Raw genomic sequence first — 23,659 nt, 5'->3', positions numbered from 1 at the left:
TGTTTTGTTCTTCTGTCCTTCCCCTCTTTTATCTTAATGCCCAGGAGAATATAGTCTGATATGTTTGAAGTACATAGCCTACTTAAGGCTATACGCCCCCCAAGCTCAACTCTGGACCTCGAAGCCAGTTCTACCTGCGTTATTTCATTGTTCCCTTCTAATCAGGCACTGATTTAGACCTGGGACACCAGGTGGGTGCAATTAATTATCAGGTAGAACAGAAAACCATTAGGCTCCGGATCTCATAGGGTAAGAGTTGAATACCCCGGCTATACCTTAAACAAAGGAAATAACTTTATATCAGATGAATGACTGTATAGACTACCGGCACAGCCTAGATTATGGCTGTATAACATGAGAATTGAGAAAGTTGGACACCACGCACGCCTCAGGTTATAGCAGGCGAATGAACTCCCTCGCTGACTGTCACATCCACTCTGAGCGAACGAGGTACTTGGCTGGAGCTCGCCCGTAAGAAGCCAGTCGACATTTGTAACGGCTCTTGAACCTACATTCTGCGGTCAACTCACCCTGCAGACTTATTTTTTTTCATTTTGAAATAAAGCTCCATTCATCAACATCAAACTGGACTCTCGGCGGATAGTTATTTACTCCTGTTGATTTTCTTGTCAACTTTCACGCACCGTTTCTTGGGACATGGGTGCGAGGCGCGAGTTGGCAACTTTTCTGGCTCTATCCACATTTCTATTCGTTGCAACATGTGAGCCAATGGATAAGCAAGATATGCAAGGTAAAATGAATAATACTAACTCACTCATGGTAATGTGTATTTTGTGAATCATCGAATGAAATTAGGGGGAAGTGTGTTTTCGAAATTAATTGATGCAGACAGTTATTTCAAACAAGCGCGCATTTTTGGTCTGGACTGCCATTGACACACATAAACTCGAGATGGTTATTATAATCCTGAAAATATTAGTTAAAACTGTAATATTATTTAAAATGAACTGTGTGCGCGCCCTATAACCATTTCCAACGCGAGCATAAAACACTCCACACACAGGGTGCAACGTTTTTCTCTCACCTTTATGGCTTGAAATGTGCTGTTTTATCTCTATAGGCTACTTTCTATCATCTGTTTTCTCATTCATCTTGGTTATGTTGGTCTTGTTTCACTGCTGGTTAATTAGGCTATTTATTTTCATTTCATACACAAATAATATTCCTCTCTCTTTTCATTCTTTTTTGAGATGACCAGTTTTTTCCTTCCACTTGTCATAACTGATCATGTCTCCTCCACTTGTATTCTTTCTGACATATACAGGAACAGAGAAAGTGCTAAGCCAACTATTTCCCGACTTCCTTGGCTGACTTTCCCCATATTCCCCTCTTTCCCCATTGAGTGCTCACAGCCTGCTTGTGGCAGAAATCCTGACCATTGCCAAACCAGTGTGTGAACGGGTGAGGAGGTGTCAGAAATAATAGCAAGAGAGAGGGAGGCAGCGTGATAAGGAGGAAAGGGAAAGCCTTCTTATCAAGAGCCAGAAAGCAGCCAGGAGTCCTGCTCCTTTTACTCCTCTCCTTTGTTCCCCCTGGGTTTTAATATCCAGCAATGTGTCAGCATGGGCTTTGACTTTTGTCACTATGAAGTTCTCTCTGATAAAGTTCAGGAATGCCACTACTAAAATTGATGGAAGTAAATTAATTCTGTATTAGTGCACAATCTAGGAAAGACAATAAAGACAGAGGGAAATTCAAAGTCAAATGAAGAGAAGGGAAATAGAAAAATATGTGTAAGAAAATAGTTGATATGTACTATGTATTTGTAACCTACAATGTCTATTGAACTAAAATTTAAACTGTAGATTGGGACTATTATAACTTGTAAAACGTGTTTCTTAAGAAGTCTTCATAAGGGATGTGGTTGTAATAAGAGTCAGATTTGCTATTGTTAAGTGAGATTTTGCTTCAGAGATGTCAACTAGTCACCCAACAGGTGTCCTCATATACCTGGGCAAGGGTCAAAGGTGAGGCGTTATCATGGGACTGGATGAGAGCCTTTGATCAGGGAAAATGGTAGATAGATACCCTCTCTCTTCTCCATTATCTATCTGTCATTCTCTCCTTCATTCTCTCTCTCCCCACCCCCTCTCTCTCCCCACCCCCTCTCTCTCCCCACCCCCTCTCCAGTCATTGACATGCTAACCCTGGACTCCAAGACCAGTGTGTCTGCGGTGGAGAAGGTAACAGGTGCCATGAGTGTGCTCAGTGACCTCTACATCGTGTCTACATTCCGCCTGCCTCCCAAGATGGGAGGGGTGCTGCTGGGCCTCTACAGCAAAGAGGAGAACAAGAAGTACCTGGAGCTGGCCATCATGGGAAAGATCAACAAAGGTACTTAGATACTGTCACTCTCACCCACTGACTAAACCAGAATGAACTATTTCCCAGTTTCTCGGTGACGGAGCATACAACTAACTCAGTCTCAAACCACCTTTAGGATTTAAAAGTGTTCACATGAATATCAATCAAGTTTCCCTTTTTCCATCCCCCTTTTTTGTATCCGTTTTACTTTTCACTCCTTGTTCTTCTTTTGCAGTTATTAGTGACCTGTCCATGTTCAGTAAATCCCTACATTTAAGTTTTTCTCCCCCTTTTACCCTCTCTCAAAGCTCTGGTGCGTTACGTGAGGGAGGATGGCAAAATTCACACAGTGAACCTCCAGAGCGCAAACCTGGCTGATGGTCGCACACACTCCATTATTCTCCGGGTCGGAGGCCTGCGCAGAGACAACCTACGCCTGGAGCTCTACGTCAACTGTCGATTGGCTGACTCCAGCCAGGGCCTCCCTCCATTGGTCCCTCTCCCCGCGGAGGCGGAGATGGTGGAGATTCGTAATGGCTTCAAGTCCTACGCAAGGCTACAGGTGACAAGGAACACTGAGTCTGACACTAAGTCCCAATCCAATTAAATCCCATGCCCCTTTAGCTAGGGGCCAGGGCTTCATCTCAATAGCCCAACATGGCTTGCTGTCCTCATCTCCTATCCTCCATCTGCACTTATTTGAAAACACAGGGTGAAGCAACAAAGCCATATGGTGGATGCCTACTGGAAATTAGCTTTCACCTGTCAAGGTCTTTCACATCAGTGTAGATGAAGTGGAGCAGACGAGGAGTGGAGGCGACTTTTAATTGAGAGGTGGTCCTCTTTGACTACCTTTAACCATAGCAAGAGCTGTCATATCAAATCATATCAGTTTCAACCACAGCATGGTGTGATCCAAGCTTCTCCCATTACAGGGCGCTGTGGAGTCCCTCAAAATGGTGCTAGGGGGCAGTGTGGTCAAAGCAGGTGCCCTGACAGACTGTCCATTCCAGGGGGATTCATCAGTCTATAACACAGGTGTGTCCAAAATCAGTATATGACTTTCCAAGATGAAGTCTGTTATGAAAATGGTTAATCAGATGTGTATCCTGTACATGTTTCAACAAAAAGTATTTTTCCTCTTCTTACAGTGGGTGCGACTGCAGAAGTGAACTCCATTCTAGGTGAGTGTATTCAAATGTCTCTTTTCAAGTATACAGTGGAATCAATGTCTTATGGAAATGTGTGTTGGCTTTACTTTGACAATGATTAGGTATTCTGTGGGTATTGTATGTCAGGTGACCACACTAAGGCTCTGATTGGCCAGCTGATCATCTTTAACCAGATCCTAGGAGAGCTGCGGGAGGACATCAGAGAGCAGGTGGGTTGTGTGTGTGTGTGTACAAGTGTATGCATGCAGCATGTATGTGTGTCTGCATACTGTATGTGTATGTGCATTTTCATTGATGTCCTCTCCTTCTCCAGGTGAAGGAGATGTCCCTGATTAGGAACACCATTCTGGAGTGCCAAGTGTGTGGTGAGTGAACAGCCATGGAAACAAAACAATGTGTACTGAAAGTTTTGACCAATCCCTCATGTTCCCTGGTCTTGTCTTGCTCTTAAATACAAAACAAAACCTAAACGAACGATAAAGACGTGTGTTGACCTCCAGGCTTCCACGACACTCGTTCCCGCTGCTCCCCCAACCCCTGTTTTAAGGGCGTGTCCTGCATGGAGACCTTTGACTACCCAGGGTACCGCTGTGGCCCCTGCCCGGAGGGCATGATGGGCAACGGAACCCACTGCCAGGACATTGACGAGGTATGACACAATAACAGACAGGAAATGGAAATTAGCCTGGCCGGGTTTTAAATGGTGGTTTTTACACTGCCTCACCTCAAGCTCACAGTTTAATGAGGCTTTTAGGGTGACAGCTGAGCTGTTGTCAAAATAGACCGCGTCACTTCAAGTACTGTACTCAGCACGGCTCTTATTTCAAAGAGGCCCTACCACTTATCTCTGTCTATTTCTCTCTCATCTCCCCCACTCTCTCTGTTCTCTCTCTATTTCTATTCTCTGTCTCTCTAACCTGTCTCAGTGTTCCATAGCCCAGCCCTGCTACTCTCCGGGTGCGTGTATAAACACAGTGAAGGGTTTCAGCTGTGAGCTCTGCCCCCCTGGTCTCTGGGGCCCGCCCCTCTTTGGGGTCGGACTGGAGTATGCCAAGCACAACAAGCAGGTACACGCACACACAAACACACTGTCACTTCTTTCCTTATTGACATAATCCATCATTCCCTATTGTCTTTTTTCTTCCTCACACACCTTGCTGTGGTTTTGTCCATAGGAGTGTGCAGACATCGATGAGTGTATTGAAGTTGCCAACGCCTGTGTGCCCCACTCCATATGTACCAACACCATCGTAAGTAGAAACCCTTCTCCAATGTCAAGGTGTTTATTACAATGTACACTGCTCAAAAAAAGAAAGGGAACACTTAAACAACACAATGTAACTCCAACTCAATCACACTTCTGTGAAATCAAACTGTCCGCTTAGGAAGCAACACTGATTGACAATAAATGTCACATGCTGTTGTGCAAATGGAATAGACAACAGGTGGAAATTATAGGCAATTAGCAAGACACCCCCCAATAAAGGACTGGTTTTGCAGGTGGTGACCACAGACCACTTCTCAGTTCCTATGCTTCCTGGCTGATGTTTTGGTCACTTTTGAATGCTGGCGGTGCTTTCACTCTAGTGGTAGCATGAGACGGAGTCTACAACCCACACAAGTGGCTCAGGTAGTGCAGCTCATCCAGGATGGCACATCAATGTGACCTGGGGCAAGAAGGTTTGCTGTGTCTGTCAGCGTAGTGTCCAGAGCATGGAGGCGCTACCAGGAGACAGGACAGTACATCAGGAGATGTGGAGGAGGCCGTAGGAGGGCAACAACCCAGCAGCAGGACTGCTACCTCCGCCTTTGTGCAAGGAGGAGCAGGAGGAGCACTGCCAGAGCCCTGCAAAATGACCTCCAGCAGGCCACAAATGTGCATGTGTCTGCTCAAACGGTCAGAAACAGACTCCATGAGGGTGGTATGAGGGCCCGACGTCCACAGGTGGGGGTTGTGCTTACAGCCCAACACCGTGCAGGACGTTTGGCATTTGCCAGAGAACACCAAGATTGGCAAATTCGCCACTGGCGCCCTGTGCTCTTCACAGACGAAAGCAGGTTCACACTGAGCACGTGACAGACGTGACCGAGTCTGGAGACGCCGTGGAGCACGTTCTGCTGCCTGCAACATCCTCCAGCATGACCGGTTTGGCGGTGGGTCAGTCATGGTGTGGGGTGGCATTTCTTTGGGGGGCCGCACAGCCCTCCATGTGCTCGCCAGAGGTAGCCCGACTGCCATTAGGTACCGAGATGAGATCCTCAGACCCCTTGTGAGACCATATGCTGGTGCGGTTGGCCCTGGGTTCCTCCTAATGCAAGACAATGCTAGACCTCATGTGGCTGGAGTGTGTCAGCAGTTCCTGCAAGAGGAAGGCATTGATGTTATGGATTGGCCCGCCCGTTCCCCAGACCTGAATCCAATTGAGCACATCTGGGACATCATGTCTCGCTCCATCCACCAACGCCACGTTGCACCACAGACTGTCCAGGAGTTGGCGGATGCTTTAGTCCAGGTCTGGGAGGAGATCTGCCACCTCATCAGGAGCATGCCCAGGTGTTGTAGGGAGGTCATACAGGCACGTGGAGGCCACACACACTACTGAGCCTCATTTTGACTTGTTTTCAGGACATTACATCAAAGTTGGATCAGCCTGTAGTGTGGTTTTCCACTTTAATTTTGAGGGTGACTCCAAATCCAGACCTCCATGGGTTGATACATTTGATTTCCATTGATAATTTTTGTGTGATTTTGTTGTCAGCACATTCAACTATGTAAAGAAAAAAGTATTTAATATGATTATTTCATTCATTCAGATCTAGGATGTGTTATTTTAGTGTTCCCTTAATTTTTTTGAGCAGTATGTGCAGCGTCAAATCTTCACAAACTAGACATCGCCCTCTTGTGATCATTTGAGAGTACTGTAGAGCCGCTGTGTAGTAAAGCTGTTCTCTCTCCCTTCCTCCTCTCTCTCTTTCTCCCACCTCTCCTTCTCTCTTTATCTCCCAGGGCTCGTTCAGGTGTGGTGGCTGTAAGGTGGGCTACCTGGGGAACCAGACAACGGGCTGCGTGCCCCGTAGGTCCTGTGCCACACTCAGCTTTAACCCTTGTGATGCCAACGCCCACTGCATCATAGAGAGGAACGGAGAGGTGACCTGTGCGGTAAGCAACAGTGATCTTTTACTACCTTTGCCCTCCTGGACAGGAAAAGAGGAGCTACATGCCCTATACTGCCAGCCTCGAAATACTACTTTATAGAAGTACTGTAGGGTTGGTTTAAAATGCTCTCCTTTCTTCCATTCTCCAGTGCAACATTGGCTGGGCCGGTAACGGGAACACTTGTGGCACAGACACAGACATTGATGGGTACCCAGACCGCTCTTTACCCTGTATGGACAATGACAAGCACTGCAAAAAGGACAACTGTGTTTACACACCCAACTCAGGCCAGGAGGACGCTGACAACGACGGCATCGGAGACCAGTGTGACGAGGACGCAGATGGGGACGGCATCAAGAATGTAGAGGTATGTGTGTTTCCATCTCAGACCCTCTGTGATAATTGTATCTGGGTGTATGTGTGTGATAATATAACTTGTATGATTGTAAGTCATTTTTTCTCGTTTTTTCATGAACATAACTGGTGTTAATGATTTGCAGGATAACTGTCGACTAGAACCCAACAAAGATCAGCAGAACTCAGACACAGACTCTTTCGGTGACGCCTGTGACAACTGTCCCAATGTCCCTAACATTGACCAGAGAGATACGGACAGCAACGGGCAAGGAGACGCCTGTGACAATGACATAGATGGAGATGGTGTGTGTTCACACAGGCACGGACGCGTGCGCACACTCACACACTCACTCACACACTCACTTACACATAAACTGCAAGAGGTCTGGGAGACAACTTTGTGGGTCGCTGTTGAAGTTGACATTATACTCATTGTTAACATATCCAATCTGAGCAACTAGGTGATGGCCCTCATGTCTCCCTCCTGTCTTATCCTGGTGTTCAGGTATCCCCAACGTGCTGGACAACTGCCCCAAGGTCCCCAACCCCATGCAGACAGACAGGGACGGAGACGGTGTAGGAGACGCCTGTGACAGCTGCCCTGAGATCAGCAACCCCATGCAGGTAAAATAACCTTCACACACCCCAACCCCCAAAATGTGGATCAACAGAAGATATTTAGCCACTCTTGGCTGAAACAGGGGTTTAGGCTGCTCATTTGTCTTCTTTGGTTTATTCTGACCCTTTACCCCTAGACGGACATTGACAACGATCTGGTGGGGGATGTGTGTGACACTGACCAGGACACGTGAGTCTCTGACTTCAACACACGCACGCACGCCCGCACAAACACATACACAAAAACATACACACAAACACACACACACACTGCACTCACACTGTCACACAGCGCTACACCTGCTGTGGCTAACACACACATACATGCACCTGCTGCACTCATATCCACAAAAACACCCAGTCACTGCTGTGATTTACAAGTAGACACACACACCTGCTGGGGCTTCTTTTTATGTTGCAGTTGTTTGAACGTCTTGATTGTGTTTTTCTAGGGGGAAAAAACCCCAGTATCTATTTCGGTAAAAAAAAATAAGTGAACATGACTTGGGCCAGGATTCATTGCAATGCACGTTATAGCGCAGCGCACTATACCTGACTTTTAAAGGTAATTTACGATTGAGCCGACATGCGCAGCAATTACCATGAATGTGATCTCCATGAACGTTGTGTAAAATGCCTAAGGCGCATTGTCGGTTGTCTAGTGCACTGTGCTAGAGCACGCCTTGAATTAAATCCCAGCCTTGGCGTTTAACTGAATGCCAGTGTGTCTATGTGTGTTCCAGGGATGGGGACGGTCACCAGGACTCCAGGGACAACTGCCCTGACCATCCCAACAGCTCCCAGCTGGACTCGGACAACGATGGCCTTGGGGACGACTGTGATGATGACGATGACAATGACGGGATCCCAGACGTCCAAGACAACTGCAGACTTATCACCAACCCCAACCAGAAAGATTCTAACAGTAACCAACCGTTAAAGGGATAGTTCACTGTTCATGTTTTAGCTTATTTTTTACTTACGAATTGCCAGAGGTGTGGACTCGAGTCATGTGACTTGGACTCGAGTCAGACTCGAGTCATGAATTTGATGACTTCAGACTCGACTCGACAAAATGTACAAAGACTTGCAACTCGACTTGGACTTTAACATCAATGACTCGTGACTTGACTTGGACTTGCGCCTTATGACTCGAGAAGACTTGCTACGAGGACTTGTAATGACTTGCAAAGGCTTGCTAAGAGGACTTGAAATGACTCGAAACTAAAATGTAGGACTTTGGACTCGACTTGAGACTTGATGGCTTTGACTTTTGACTCGACTTGGGACTTGCCTCATCTTTGACTCGACTTGACTCGGGACTCGAGGGCAAAGACTTGAGACTTACTTGTGACTTGCATAACAATGACTTTGTCCCACCTCTGCGAATTGCTACATGCTTCAAAAGTGCCCATCTCCCTCTCCTCTCCCAGGTAACGGGGTGGGCGACGTGTGTGAGAACGACTTTGACAACGATTCAGTCTGGGATCTGATTGACGTGTGCCCTGAGAGTTCAGAGGTCACACTGACAGACTTCAGAGCCTATCAGACAGTCATTCTGGATCCAGAGGGCGACGCCCAGATCGATCCCAATTGGGTGGTGCTCAATCAGGTGACCCTTGACCTCCCTCTTTGGCTCAACACATGACCAACTTTGATTGTAGGCTGAAATATCCCTTTAAGGTTATCCTCCTACTCTGAAATCAGTTTACATGGAGGACTATTATGGTTATTATAAATAGGCCTATGCTAGTGCATTGACTACAGACTAAAGCCTGTTATATTACATTGTGCATATTTGTCACGCTCTTATGGAATACTCTAAAATTAGGTATATGATTCATTGTGGATACAGATTCTGATATTAGCAAGTCCTCTTTTATTGCAGGGCATGGAAATAGTTCAGACCATGAACAGTGATCCTGGTTTAGCTGTGGGTAAGTTGATGTTATGGGTTATGTTGTTTGTTACTACTTGTCCTGTTCCTGTGATGTACTCTAAATAGAATTGCTAATATTTAGGCCTACACAGTGATTTGAGTATAGCAGTGTATTGAAAAGGTGCTGAAAAAAATGAAGAAATATATATATATATATATTTAAATTCCAGTGAACTGAATTGACCTGACTCAACGTAATAACCTCCCCCAGGCTACACAGCATTCAACGGGGTGGACTTTGAGGGCACCTTCCATATCAACACGGTGACGGACGACGACTATGCAGGCTTCATCTTCGGCTACCAGGACTCCTCTTCCTTCTACGTGGTGATGTGGAAACAGACAGAGCAGACCTACTGGCAGTCGACACCCTTCAGGGCCATGGCCCAACCTGGCCTGCAGCTCAAAGTGAGTGATGGGACACAAACACAGCAGCCTATAGCTGGTGCTACTGATAAGAAACTTGGCTGAATCGGGACACTTCCTGAGAATCCCCTATAGACAGACTCTGCTGTTGGATATAAGTACAACAAAGCATGTTGTGGTGGAGCGACATTGTAAAAACCTTTGATAGTTATCCAGTGAAATACTACAGGGTTCAGAATATGCAACAAACTCTCTCTCTCTCGCTGTCTGTATGTCTCTCTCTCTCTCTCTCTCTCTCTCTCTCTCTCTCTCTCTCTCTCTCTCTCTCTCTCTCTCTCTCTCTCTCTCTCTCTCTCTCTCTCTCTCTCTCTCTCTCTCGTCCCCCTCCAGGCAGTGAAGTCCCGTACAGGGCCTGGTGAGTACCTGCGTAACGCCCTGTGGCACACAGGGGACACCAACGAGGAGGTGAAGCTGCTGTGGTCGGACCCACGGAACGTGGGCTGGAGAGACAAGACGTCTTACCGCTGGCAGCTTAGCCACAGGCCCCAGGTGGGCTACATCAGGTAGGTCACACCCCTCTTTCTCTCTTAGTTCTTTATTATTTTTTCTTTTCATCTACTATTTTCTATTTGTATCAGAAGTTCAGTAACTGTTTTATTATCAATAGAATTTATGATCTGAAGTCATTTAGTACCTGCTTAGCTACGTATCAGAATTCCATTGTTGTTTACTTATTTGGGGGCAGATGAGTTCGAAGGGTTTGAACTTGAAGCTTAGTTCATCCTCACTGGACAGGACACTGGACAGGACACTGTTGTGGTACACGGCTGTGTGTGACCACTGTTGACCACTAGAGGGGGTTTACGCTGCCTTGGCTTGGCTTGGATGATTAAAAAAGAAAGATGGCTGGTGGCAGTTTGGTGGACTGGGTGGCTATTCACCAATTTATACTCCATATTTTTTCCCTCCTAAACCTCTTTGTGACTTTTACGGAGAGACCGGGCCCCCTGGCCCTCTATTGTCCCCGTTGCCATGTCAACCAAATCCTTGGCAAGAATTTGCTGAGCGCCCGTTCATATGCAGATCCAGAGGAAACTACTGTAGAGTGGGGGGTCTGAGAGAGAGAGAGCAAGAGAGAGAGAGAAAAGAGGGGGGATGTAGAAAGCGAGAGAGGGAGAGAGCATGGAGAGTATCAAAGACAGAGAAAGAAACAGAAAGAGAAACAAGTGTGAGGTAGTCTGAGTAGAGGCACTGAGAGTAACATAGCAGAATAAGCTGAAAGAGAATATCTTGAATCAGACGTCATGTCCGAGGAACATATTGCTTATGCAAATAGTTTAAGAAACCAGCTTTATTGGGTGGCATAAATACCGCATTGTGCTCAACAAAGCATCAGCTAGACATTTGAACCAACACCTGCGTTTGAGCATCTCTCAAAACCCTTATATTTCTGACCCATTATCAGTAGCGATGCATTGATAAAATCACAGGGGAAGCCAAGCCAGAAAAAAAAGTCATATTATAACCTATGTGTTGTGATAATTGCTTTGTTTGCGCTATAACCTGTTAGTTCATATGCCTTGACACCGTGATATATAGGCCTAAGGCCGAGACAATAAGAAGACACAGTGGCAGAATAAATTCAACCACATATTGGTTTCATTACAAAACCTGTCCGGTGAAGTCCACAAAACATATTGCATGTAACACACAGTTACATGACCTACACCATGGTCAAGCAAGGTAATGTTTCTGACATTTTCGGACTACTAAACAACTATTGATTTAGAACCACAGAGAGTTACCGCAAGTCGCAAAGAAAACAGGGGCTGCCTCCACTATTCCAGCACCATTTCAACATCATCTAATCACCTATGCTTCGTCTAATACAGTGACATCTAAAAGATACCAAAAATGATTTAGTCCAATCAACATAAGCTAAATATGATGTGGCTGTCCATGGAACTGATTTGTGTGTGTGCGTGCAAGTAGAAAAAACATGTTGACTCACCCTACTTGTAGAGGAACGCCAATGCCATCCTCCTCTTTCATGTTGCCTAAACGGTCTATGAGTCTGTCATATATTACACGCTTTTAGTTTTTGTTGTACTAGGCTACCTGACTAAAATGCTTGCTCGCTAGCCTACCTACCTTTCATGGGCAACGATGCGCCAGGCCAGCTATTTAACATTAGCATACTACACCTAGCTACATGTTAACTTCCCAGGAGCACAATATATGAATTTATGGTTGGATCAGAATTGCCGTTATAATCATTGGCCAGTACGGAGAATTAAGTAAGTCCAAATCCCTATCTCCCATCCATTGCTAATTTAGGAAAGGTACAATTTTAGCAAGCTAGCCACCGGAGGACAACAACACAAGGAGATGCAACAATTCACGTTTTTTCTGTCAATAATGACGTTTGGCTTGTGACGTGATTGGTCTGAAGCCAAATCCAAACGGGACCATTCACAGCTATGCTCACTCTGTTTAGCTCAACACTGATTGGCTATTATTTTATTTTTATTTTTTATCAAGGGGAGGCCAAATGCTCGCTGGCTTTCCTTGAATTCAATGCTATGGGCGGCAACACTGTCATGTGCTTTCTGACCAGACAGCGTCAGATAGATACGCTACACATACTGAGACAGTGTGGCACTGTTTCATTCACTCAGATGCTTTCTACGGTGAGATACATTCAGCCTCTTGCAAATTGAAGGAAATGTATGATACACAGCGAGACGAAATATACATTATTTTGTATGTTTTTCTCTTGGTCCATTTTTTTTTGGGAAGCCTGGCTTCCCTTGGCATCCATGAATACATGCCACTGCCCATTTATAAAAAAGTTGCCAGAGAAAAGGAGAGTTGGGGGGTGGAGTTTGAGGAGGTTGTGGAGGGGGGGTCTCTCCAGTGGGGTGAGGGGAGAGTGGAGAGAGTGAGACAGGTCTTTTTAGAGGCAGGGAGGCCCTATTCAGACCCAAACAGAGAGACACCTGCTTTGTATGCTGTGCAGAGGAGTCAATGGAGCACTGCAGCGCTGCACTGCACTGCACTCACTCAGGCAGCGGCTGGGACAGGGGCTGGGCCTGCTCTCTCTCTTTCACTCTTTCTCTGTTCATCCAAATCGCCCATTTTGAGTTCTGTGGTTACTTGCCACTGTGTTTTAGTTTGGTGGCACTTCATTTGACTAATCTCTTATATGACCATATGCCAACTACTACAGCTACCCACAACAACCACATGTTATGGGTATGTGACAGTGGTATAAATAAGGACAGTGTGAAGTTATAGGATTACTTTCATTTTGATGATTACTAGAGGGAACATGACTAGAAATGACAAGGGAATTTAAAAGTCCCCTGATTTGTGCATTGTCCTGTGCTCTGTGGCAGGGTGAAGTTATATGAGGGGACGGAGATGGTGGCTGACTCTGGCGTGGTGATTGACACTACCATGAGAGGCGGACGACTGGGGGTCTTCTGTTTCTCCCAAGAGAACATAATCTGGTCCAACCTGCGCTACCGCTGCAACGGTAAGACACCCTTCCTTACATTGCTACTAACCACTAACGATACTTGTATTGAACAACATAATGCTAGTGAACTAATTTACTTGTATGTTCTACTTCATGTATTTGTTGTTTCTTAGACACTGTTCCAGACGACTTCAACCCATACCGCAAACAGGTCCTGCTGCACATCAAGGTGTGAGAGGAGTTGGACAATGTTTGAGTGCTGGGGCATGTAGATGACTACCCAATCCAGCATTGTCTCTCTATACACATTCACACACACACTCTTACTGCCTCTCAGTACAGACTGCCAACTGCTGTTAAAGTGTGACTGTGTCTGCCCATGAGTGAAAGGGGAGGGGTTTCAGAGTTGTGGGGAGGGGTTTTAGAGTTGTGGTAAAGGAGGAAGAAGAACCAATTTACAACATTGCTGTTATACCGGACTGGAAAAGCGAAAGGTACCAGAGACTTTGGAAGAAAGTACACAGTACCAGTCAAAAGTTTGGACACACCTACTCATTCAAGTGTTTTTCTTTGTTTGTACTGTTTTCTACATTGTAGAATAATAGTGAAGACATCAAAAATATGAAATAACACACATGTAATCATGTAGTAACCAAAAAAGTGTTAAATAAATCCAAATATATTTTATATTTGAGATTCTTAAAAGTAGCCACCCTTTGCCTTGATGACAGCTTTGCACACTCTTGGCATTCTCTCAACCAGCTTCACCTGGAATGCTTTTCCAACAGTCTTGAAGGAGTTCCCACATATGCTGAGCACTTGTTGGCTGCTTTTCCTTCAATCTGCGGTCCAACCCATCCCAAACCATCTCAATTGGGTTGAGGTCGGGGGATTGTGGAGGCCAGGTCATCTGATGCAGCACTCCATCATTGTCTTTCTTGATAAAATAGCTTTTACACAGCCTGGAGGTGTGTTGGGTCATTGTCCTGTTGAAAAACAATTGATAGTCCCACTAAGCCCAAACCAGATGGGATGGCGTATCGCTGCAGAATGATGTGGTAGCCATGCTGGTTAAGTGTGCCATGAATTCTAAATAAATCACAGACAGTGGCGCAGTGGCGCAGTGGTCTAAGGCACTGCATCGCAGTGCTAACTGTGCCACTAGAGAACCTGGTTCGAATCCAGGCTCTGTCGCAGCCGGCCGCGACCGGGAGACTCATGGGCGGCGCACAATTGGCCCAGCGTTGTCCAGGGTAGGGGAGGGAATGGCCGGCAGGGATGTAGCTCAGTTGATAGAGCATGGCGTTTGCAACGCCAGGGTTGTGGGTTCGATTCCCACGGGGGGCCAGTATAAAAAATATATATATGTATTCACTAACTGTAAGTCGCTCTGGATAAGAGCGTCTGCTAAATGACGTAAATGTAAATGTACCAGCAAAGCACCACCACACCATAACACTTCCTCCTCCATGCTTTACGGTGGGAACTATACATATTGAGATCATCCGTTCACCAACACCGTGTCTCACAAAGACACGGCGGTTGGAACCAAATTTCTCAAATTTGGACTCCAGACCAAAGGACAAATTTCCACCGGTCTAATGTCCATTGCTCGTGTTTCTTGGCCCAAGCAGGTATCTTCTTCTTATTGTTGTCCTTTAGTAGTGGTTTCTTTGCAGCAATTTGACCATGAAGGCCTGATTCACACAGTCCCCTCTGAACAGTTGATGTTGAGATGTGTCTGTGGCTTGAGCTCTGTGAAGCATTTATTTGGGCTGCAATTTCTGAGGCTGGTAACTCTAATGAACTTATCCTCTGCAGCAGAGGTAACTCTTGGTCTTCCATTCCTGTGGAGGTCCTCATGAGAGCCAGTTTCATCATAGCGCTTGATGGTTTTTGCGACTGCACTTGAAGAAACTTTCAAAGTTCTTGAAATGTTCCATATTGACTGACCTTCATGTCTTAAAGTAATGATGGACTGTCGTTTCTCTTTGCTTATTTGAGCTGTTCTTTACATAATATGGACTTGATCTATCTTCTGTATACCACCCCTACCTTGTCACAACAACTGATTGGCTCAAACACATTAAGGAAAGAAATTCCACAAATTAACTTTTAACAAGGCACACCTGTTAATTGAAATGCATTCCAGGTGACTACTTAATGAAGCTGGTTGAGAGAATGCCAAGAATGTGCAAAGCTGTCATCAAGGCAAAGGGTGGCTACTTTGAAGAATCTCAAATATAAAATATATTTTGATTTGTTTAACACTTTTTTGGTTACTACATGATTCTATATGTGTTATTTCATAGTTTTGATGTCTTCACTATTATTCTACAATGCAGAAAATAGTAAAAATAAAGAAAAACCCTTGAATGAGTAGGTGTGTCCAAACTTTTGACTGGTACTGTACATGATCATTAATGTATGTAGACTGTGTTACTTCTGGGTTTGAGTTGCTGTCCTTGCCCTCAATTTCACTGTATGAACAGTGGTTGTGTGAATGGCAGTGGGTAGCCGTTGAGTTTGACTGTTGCGTTATGTATGAGTGCTGTTGTGGCTTTGTGTTTGTGTATTTACAGCTATCATAGGAATAAATTGATTATGTTTTGTGTTTTAAGACTGAACACTTTAAGGATAGTTTTTTTCATCACATATCTAACTGTAAAATAAAAACCATAAGCTAATGTTACAGGGATGATGGGAATTTGATAAATACTGTGCATCCTCTCTATGAAACTCCTGGTAACTCAATTGTCATGACGAGATGTCATCTCAGCAGCAAAATACAGATCTGTCACAAGAGACTGTAGATTTGAAGTTATTTAGCTTATATTACTTTAAGCCTTTTATAGTGGAATTATGTCCATATTTTGAATCAGTTTGGATCTGTGGATTCTAGTGTATACTTTCCTGGACTTCTGAGTCTGTGCCCAGTAATTGAATATGAAATAAATCCTTATTGGAAGTGTTTCTATGAATGAAGTCGTCTTTAACTGATTAATTAAACAGAAACATAAGCAAAGAGCAACACAATCGTTGTCCACAAAAAATAATAAACAATTGAATTTCTTAAAAATACGTTTATTTGACCTTTGTGATTCTGTACACAACAAGAATGCTAATGAACGATACTACTTAGGGGGAAAAAAACGGTCAAAGAAATCAAGAGCAACTGTGAGTGAGCACTGCTGTTCCGAGGCCATCCAGTCAGTGAGGTATGTGGTGACACTGGTCCTAACTCTGTATCTAACCGCTGAGTGCTGTGGTTGTCATCATATCTCCCAGGAGCAGACAGACCCCAGGGCTCAACTGATTGAACTGCCCAGTCTGTCTCCACTGTCTGCTTCTCTGCTCCACATTAATAGCCAGTCATAGAAATCCATATACATGGTACAGAACTTGCAATATTTAATAGCATATATTACGTTATTATTATGCCGTGTAGTAACACTGTAATAACTCAATAATAACACTCTTTTAACATGTTGTTACATTGTAACTTGCTTTGTAATGGAGTTGAGCATTTTCGTTACCACATAAGTGAAATAAAGCCTCTTCCCATTCCACTTGTGTAATAACATAAAAAAGAGTTACCCTGCTGAGGACAGACTTGAAAATTAATTTGGATTCCATCTAGAATGGAGTATTTGAAGCATTATTCTATTAAGCTGGAGATGTCCTGCTATTGACCCCTGACTACTGTGGGAGGATTTCAATCGGTTCATTCATTCTCTTTGCTCTATCGTCACTAACTCGCTCTCAGGTATGAACAGATGCAATATAATAGGCATTTGTCATCCTACGTCTTGTTGGCCATACAGAGTTTGTGCAATACTGCTTCCTATCCCAATATGTGGGAACTTTCAGAGTGAAGCCACAAGGGCAGAGGGAAGAGAATGACTTAGTGGAGTTGGCAAAGGTCCTCACGTGGCAGCTAGCCAGCCAGTGTCAGGTGCGGACAGTGGGACCGTTTGGAAGCAGAGGCTTACCAACTGTATAGAATAAATTCACTGGGTTTCTCCCATAGCAGGCCACATGTTGTGAATAGCAAGAATAAATTGGGTTAATATGGCCAATGACATAGTTTTACAAAAATTAAGTATGTATCTCTAAATAAATGTGCTGTTAAAAATATATTTTTAAGTGAGAACAAAGTTGTGAAGTACATATCACAGTGCTCTTCCACACGTTTACAGAGAGAACATTATGAGGAAAAACAACATTTCTGAGCTCCTCTGTTAAAGATGGAATACCCTGGGTCCGGGAGGCCGGGACGAGTGCAATATTGGGAGGGCATCGTACAACAGTGCACCACATCCCACACCTGCCTGGCCCTGGGAGGGGTTAAGACTTAATCTGCATCCCCAAGCACTAACGCTTCATGATCTGGCTGCAATTCCAAGGTTACCCTCTCTTCAGATATGTCTTGAGACTCAGACTGCCTGAGGAAGACAAAAGTGTTGCATATTAGTCAACTGTCTAAAAGAGAGCTTATTCTCTCTCTCTCTAGGGCTCTCTCTCTCTCTCTCTTACTCACTCACTCACTCACTCACTCACTCACTCACTCACTCACTCACACACACACACACACACACACACACGCACACAACAAACAATAGCCCTAACAGTTACCAGGGCAACAGGTCTCCAAGCCACATAGGGGTAATGTGTTTAGCGCAGCCAAAAAAGTAAGGGGGGAAAAAAACAGTTTTCGAGGGAAAAAACACTTCCACATTCTAAATGTATTGTCAAAAGTATTATAATATACACTCCTCCAAAGTCGAAACCTTTTTCCCCAAACGAAATTATGCACCTGTTATGTATCACAATATATATATATATATATATATATATATATATATATATATATATATATATATATATATATATATATATGTGATACATAACAGGTGCATAATTTCGTTGTTAGTGTACTTGTTTATAAAGGCTTAGACAGTGTGTGTTTGGACACACTCCTCCAAAGAAATTATATTGTGATACATAACAGGTGCATAATTTCGTTTGGGGAAAAAGGTTTGGACTTTGGAGGAGTGTGTCCAAACACACACTGTCTAAGCCTTTATAAACAAGTACACTAACTTAGATAAACATATAAACCAATGAAAATGTGTTTTAAACCTTACCTCATGTCACAAGTGATTAATTGCCTCTTCATTCATATAGTGTCGCCATTCTCTCGGGAACATGTTTTGATATGGCCTATGAAAATGCATCAGCAACAACTCGCCAGGCAGTTAGAAAGATGGGTTCTTATTAGTCCAGAAATCCTTATATGCTGGATCTGTTTTCTTAAACGAATTCCGAACCCATTCTGCAAGTATCCAGAGCCGAAGATACATGAGCTCTTTCCTCTCCTAAAAGCTCTCTGACAATGGACCTCGCGCTCCGATTAGCCACTGCTTGGTCAATGGGCCCCGCCTCCACTGCCACAACAAACAAAGGCTACTATGCAATGCTCACTGAGGCATGTAGGTGCCCCTCTTAAAAGGCCAATAACTTCGGACATTCTCCGCAGTTGAGGAAACACGTCCGCCTATCCTTCCCTCTCTGTGCGTATCCCTGCAGGAATGTCTACCTCTTTGAACTTTTAGTAAATCATGATGAAATATTAAACTACAGTGGATTCGGCAAATTCGGCATTTATGATATTCAGATGTCAATCAATGAAATTTCGCGCCACTGGTGCGCGCCACATGTCACGTGAAAACCTAGCGATAAATTGAAAGGGTAAAACATGTAGTCATGTCGTTTACTGACATTTGCCTACTATCTGAAAACATTATCACACGTTTGGTCACTTTGTTGTATTTTCTATACCAGTTTCAAAGTTTCTAAATAAAGTATAGCTTATAGTTTGTTTGGGGGGTTTGGCACCTGTCCTACTCCAGCTGAGTTTAGCGCCTTGCCTGTGTGAATGGTGCATGGTGCAGACCACTGGCTTTGATGGGTCATAATACAAACCACGCAGCCTGGCCTCAGAGCCATACGAACCATACTTTACGTATTTCTGGGCACCTCTAAGCCATATGATACATACTAATGGTCTAGTTACTTTAGACCAGGGGTGTCAAACGTACGGCCCGCGGGCCGGATCAGGCCCGCAAACGGGTTTAATCCGGCCCGCGAGATGATAAAAAAAAAAAAACAACATTTTTTTTTTATATTTGTAAGGTATAAAAATGCGCTGCAATTTTTCAATAAAATAAACTGCTGTTCCAATTGCGTCCACTGGATGGCGCAATAGCAATTGTGTTAAGCAAGCAAACTGTTTATACCGGGGCAGAGCAAGTAGGTCAAGCACGTGCAGCCAATGAGCTACTTTGTTTTGCCCTCGATATTTATTACGGCTTCTACTTTTAACATTATGTGCTTTGGCACCCTCATTGCCCCAATATGTCTCTGTCAAAAAGAGAAAAAGTGGACGCAGAGTGCAGAGTGTTCCAAGAAAAATGGTCATCCTATTTAATCACGGAATTGAATGGGAAAGCTGTATGTTTGGTGTGTTCACAGCATGTTGCAGTGCTGAAAGAATATAACCTTCGTCGCCACTATGTGAGTCTTCATGCCGACAAATATGACAACTTTCAAGGACAGCGGAGATGAGAGAAGGTGAATGAACTGTTGGCGGGTCTGAAGAAACAGCAGTCTGTGTTTACTCACAGCCGAGACATCAGTGACGCTGCAGTGAAAGCTAGCTACCTCATTGCTAATGAAATCGCAGTGGCTTCAAAACCATTTAGTGAGGGTGAATTTGTAAAAACATGCATGATGAAGGCAGCGGAGATTGTGTGCCCTGAAAAGCGGCAGGCTTTTGCAAATATCAGCCTGACAAGAAACACAGTTGCAGACAGGATTTCCGATCTTTCAGTGGATTTGGACAGCCAGTTGAAGCAAAAAGTAAAGTCATTTATTGCGTTTTCAGTTGCAATTGATGAAAGCACGGACATTACAGATGTTGCACAACTGGCCATTTTTTCATCCGCGGAGTTGATGACACATTGACCGTCACTGAGGAGTTCGTGGAGTTGGTGCCGATGACAGATACAACGACAGCAGCTGATATTTTTACCGCACTCGTCGGCGCGCTGGACAGGGTCGGAGTGGACTGGTCCCGCGCTGTCAGCCTGGCTACAGATGGTGCGCCCTCAATGATCGGGAAAAAAGCAGGCGTTGTGACAAAGTTCAGAGAGAAAGTGCAATCTGCAAATGGAGGATGTGATTTTTTGACTTTTCACTGTATTTTGCACCAGGAGGCTTTGTGTTGCAAGTCATTAAAGATGGATAACGTCATGAAGGTGGTCATCCAAACTGTTAATTTCATCCGATCCAGAAGCCTGAATCACCGTCAGTTTGACAGCCTTCTCAGAGAGAAAGACCACATCTATGGCCTGCCATACCACACTGAGGTAAGATGGTTAAGCCGAGGTGCTGTGCTGAGGCGTTTCTTTGATTTACGAGAAGAAATTGAACAGTTCATGGAAGAAAAGGGCAAACCAGTGTTAGAATTTCATTCCGCAGAATGGATGCAGGACCTTGCATTTATGGTGGATGTTACAGAGCACCTGAATAACTTGAACAAACAGCTGCAAGGGCGCAACAAAGTTGTCACGCAGTATTATGACAGCATACGTTCTTTCAAGTTGAAGCTGTCATTGTGGGAGACGCAACTTGCCGGTGGTGATGCAGCTCACTTCCCCTGTCTGAAAAATGTGTGCGCGACCCAACATGTGGCAGACATGAAGCGGTTCAAAGATAAAATAACGGGACTTTTACGGCAGTTTGAGCAACGCTTTCAGATTTATGTTTATATGTTTTTATGTTGATGTGCTATTGTTTTTAATTGATTTTATTTTATTTGTATATTTAACCTATTCTTGACTCTGTGGTTCTTGCACTTGTTTGGGGAACAGGATTTCATTATTTTTATCTACATTTCTGCCTGAGAAATGACACCCTGATATAGTTCTGTGATCTGTGATATACTTCTGTGAATCACTGAGGCATTGTGTGTTTGTGTGTTCTTTGTCCTCAGAACTTTCAAATAACTTGAGGTGTTATGATTAATAGTGATGTTGTGCTTTTGGACACTGTCCTCAGGCTCCAGCTTTATGTTTATATGTTTTTATGTTGATGTGCTATTGTTTTTAATTGTTTTTATTTTATTTGTATATTTAACCTATTCTTGACTCTGTGGTTCTTGCACTTGTTTGGGGAACAGGATTTCATAATTTTTATCTACATTTCTGCCTGAGAAATGACACCCTGATATAGTTCTGTGATCTGTGATATACTTCTGTGAATCACTGAGGCATTGTGTGTTTGTGTGTTCTTTGTCCTCAGAACTTTCAAATAACTTGAGGTGTTTTATGATTAATAGTGATGTTGTGCTTTTGGACACTGTCCTCAGGCTCCAGCTTTATGTTTATATGTTTTTATGTTGATGTGCTATTGTTTTTAATTGTTTTTATTTTATTTGTATATTTAACCTATTCTTGACTCTGTGGTTCTTGCACTTGTTTGGGGAACAGGATTTCATTATTTGTATCTACATTTCTGCCTGAGAAATGACACCCTGATATAGTTCTGTGATCTGTGAAACAGTTCTGTTAATCACTGAGGCATTGTGTGTTTGTGTGTTCTTTTTCTTTAGAATTTTCAAATAAACTTGACGTGTTTTATGATTAATAGTGATGTTGTGCTTGTACTATTTTGGACACACTGTCCTCAGGCTCCAGCTTTATGTTGTATGTTGATTGTATTAAAACAAAGAAAACAATCTGAAGTTGTTGTTTTTAAGTTATATATACCATGATTTTTCCGGTCCGGCCCACTTGGGAATAGATTTTCCTCCATGTGGCCCCTGAGCTAAAATGGGTTTGACACCCCTGCTTTAGACAGAACTAAAAGTAGGGAGATTGGATCAGGGAGGATGGATGGGCGTAATCTGCGACAATCTAGCAATCCAAATGTTGCGTGTTTGAGTCAAATTGGGGATAACTGTAGCATTTTAGCTAACCCTTCCCCTAACCCTTATTCTAAACTTAACCAAATTCACCTAACCTGCTACGTAAATGTACCTAAACTTTGTCTTTTTAGTTCTCCTAACCTTTTACGTAAATTATCCTAACATTTGTCGTTAGTTTCCCTAAACACCAACTTAAATTCTCCCCGTAATTATCTTTTGTTGTTATGGTGCAACAAGCAACCTGAGTGGTATACTACAAAGCAAGCTAGATCTACGCAGGCTTTTATAAAGCTAGCCAGCTTCAGTTACCTTCACATTCCAGGTCAAGCTTCATCCGTATGACGTGGATATTGCTTGTCCGCCTAGCGCTAACTCTAGCAGGCTTGTAACTGTGTGTGGATGTCGCACATGGCTAGTCGAAGGCAAACTTCAATAACACAATGCTGAAATATCAATCCATTGGCAAGTCAGTGCCACATTTTCATTTGTGCTGAAATCAAAATGAAAGAAAAGTTATCTTTATTTTATTACTTATCGTTAATGCCGTGTTTGGTGTGCTTTGGTGTGTTTATCAATGCACAAGCACTTTTTTCCCACTACTATCGCTCCTTCTATCTGTGGAACAGCTTGTTGCATTGTGGCCATACAGTGCATTCGGAAACTATTCAGACCCCTTTACTTTTTTCACATTTTGTTACGTGACAGCCTTATTTTAAAATTGATTAAATAGTTTCCCCCCTCATTAATCTACACACAATACCCCATAATGACAAAACAAAACAGGTTTTTAGACATTTTTGCAAATGTATTAAAAATAAAAAACTGAAATATGACATTTACATAGTATTCAGACCCTTTACTCAGTACTTTGTTGAAACACCTTTGGTAGCGATTACAGCCTCGATTATTCTTGGGTATGACGCTACAAGATTGACACACCTGTATTTGGGGAGTTTCTCCCATTCTTCTCTGCAGATCCTCTCAAGCTCTGTCAGGTTGGATGGGGAGTGTCGCTGCACAGCAATTTTCAGGTCTCTCCAGAGATGTTCGATCGGGTTCAAGTCCGGGCTCTGGCTGGGCCACTCAAGGACATTCAGACTCTTGCGTTGTCTTGGCTGTGTGCTTAGGGTCGTTGTCCTGTTGGAAGGTGAACTGTCGCCCCAGTCTGAGGTCCTGAGCGCCAGTGGCGGCTGGTGAAAAATATTCTCGGTGGGGCTGTGCCATACTTTTTTTTTCCTGTAACCATCGCGATATA

At 43.9% G+C, this 23,659-nt stretch overlaps 1 protein-coding gene across 1 annotated transcript; it reads left to right on the top strand.

Moving 5' to 3' along the window:
* Positions 1-288: 288 nt before the first annotated feature.
* Positions 289-13,986, top strand: thbs3a (thrombospondin 3a). Its single transcript, XM_041881558.2, has 22 exons — positions 289-751; positions 2,152-2,355; positions 2,634-2,887; positions 3,261-3,363; positions 3,477-3,509; positions 3,624-3,706; positions 3,811-3,862; positions 3,998-4,146; positions 4,424-4,564; positions 4,673-4,747; positions 6,505-6,657; positions 6,803-7,021; positions 7,155-7,314; positions 7,517-7,635; positions 7,767-7,819; positions 8,373-8,554; positions 9,063-9,241; positions 9,518-9,566; positions 9,780-9,976; positions 10,325-10,497; positions 13,333-13,472; positions 13,589-13,986. Exons 1-22 carry the CDS (start codon positions 658-660, stop codon positions 13,648-13,650), a joined length of 2,874 nt encoding a protein of 957 aa, XP_041737492.1. The 5' UTR covers positions 289-657; the 3' UTR covers positions 13,651-13,986.
* Positions 13,987-23,659: the final 9,673 nt, after the last annotated feature.

The sequence above is a fragment of the Coregonus clupeaformis genome, unplaced genomic scaffold, assembly GCF_020615455.1.
Source record: "Coregonus clupeaformis isolate EN_2021a unplaced genomic scaffold, ASM2061545v1 scaf0853, whole genome shotgun sequence".
Taxonomy (NCBI): Eukaryota; Metazoa; Chordata; class Actinopteri; order Salmoniformes; family Salmonidae; genus Coregonus; species Coregonus clupeaformis.
This window is presented reverse-complemented; position numbering and strand designations above follow the sequence as displayed.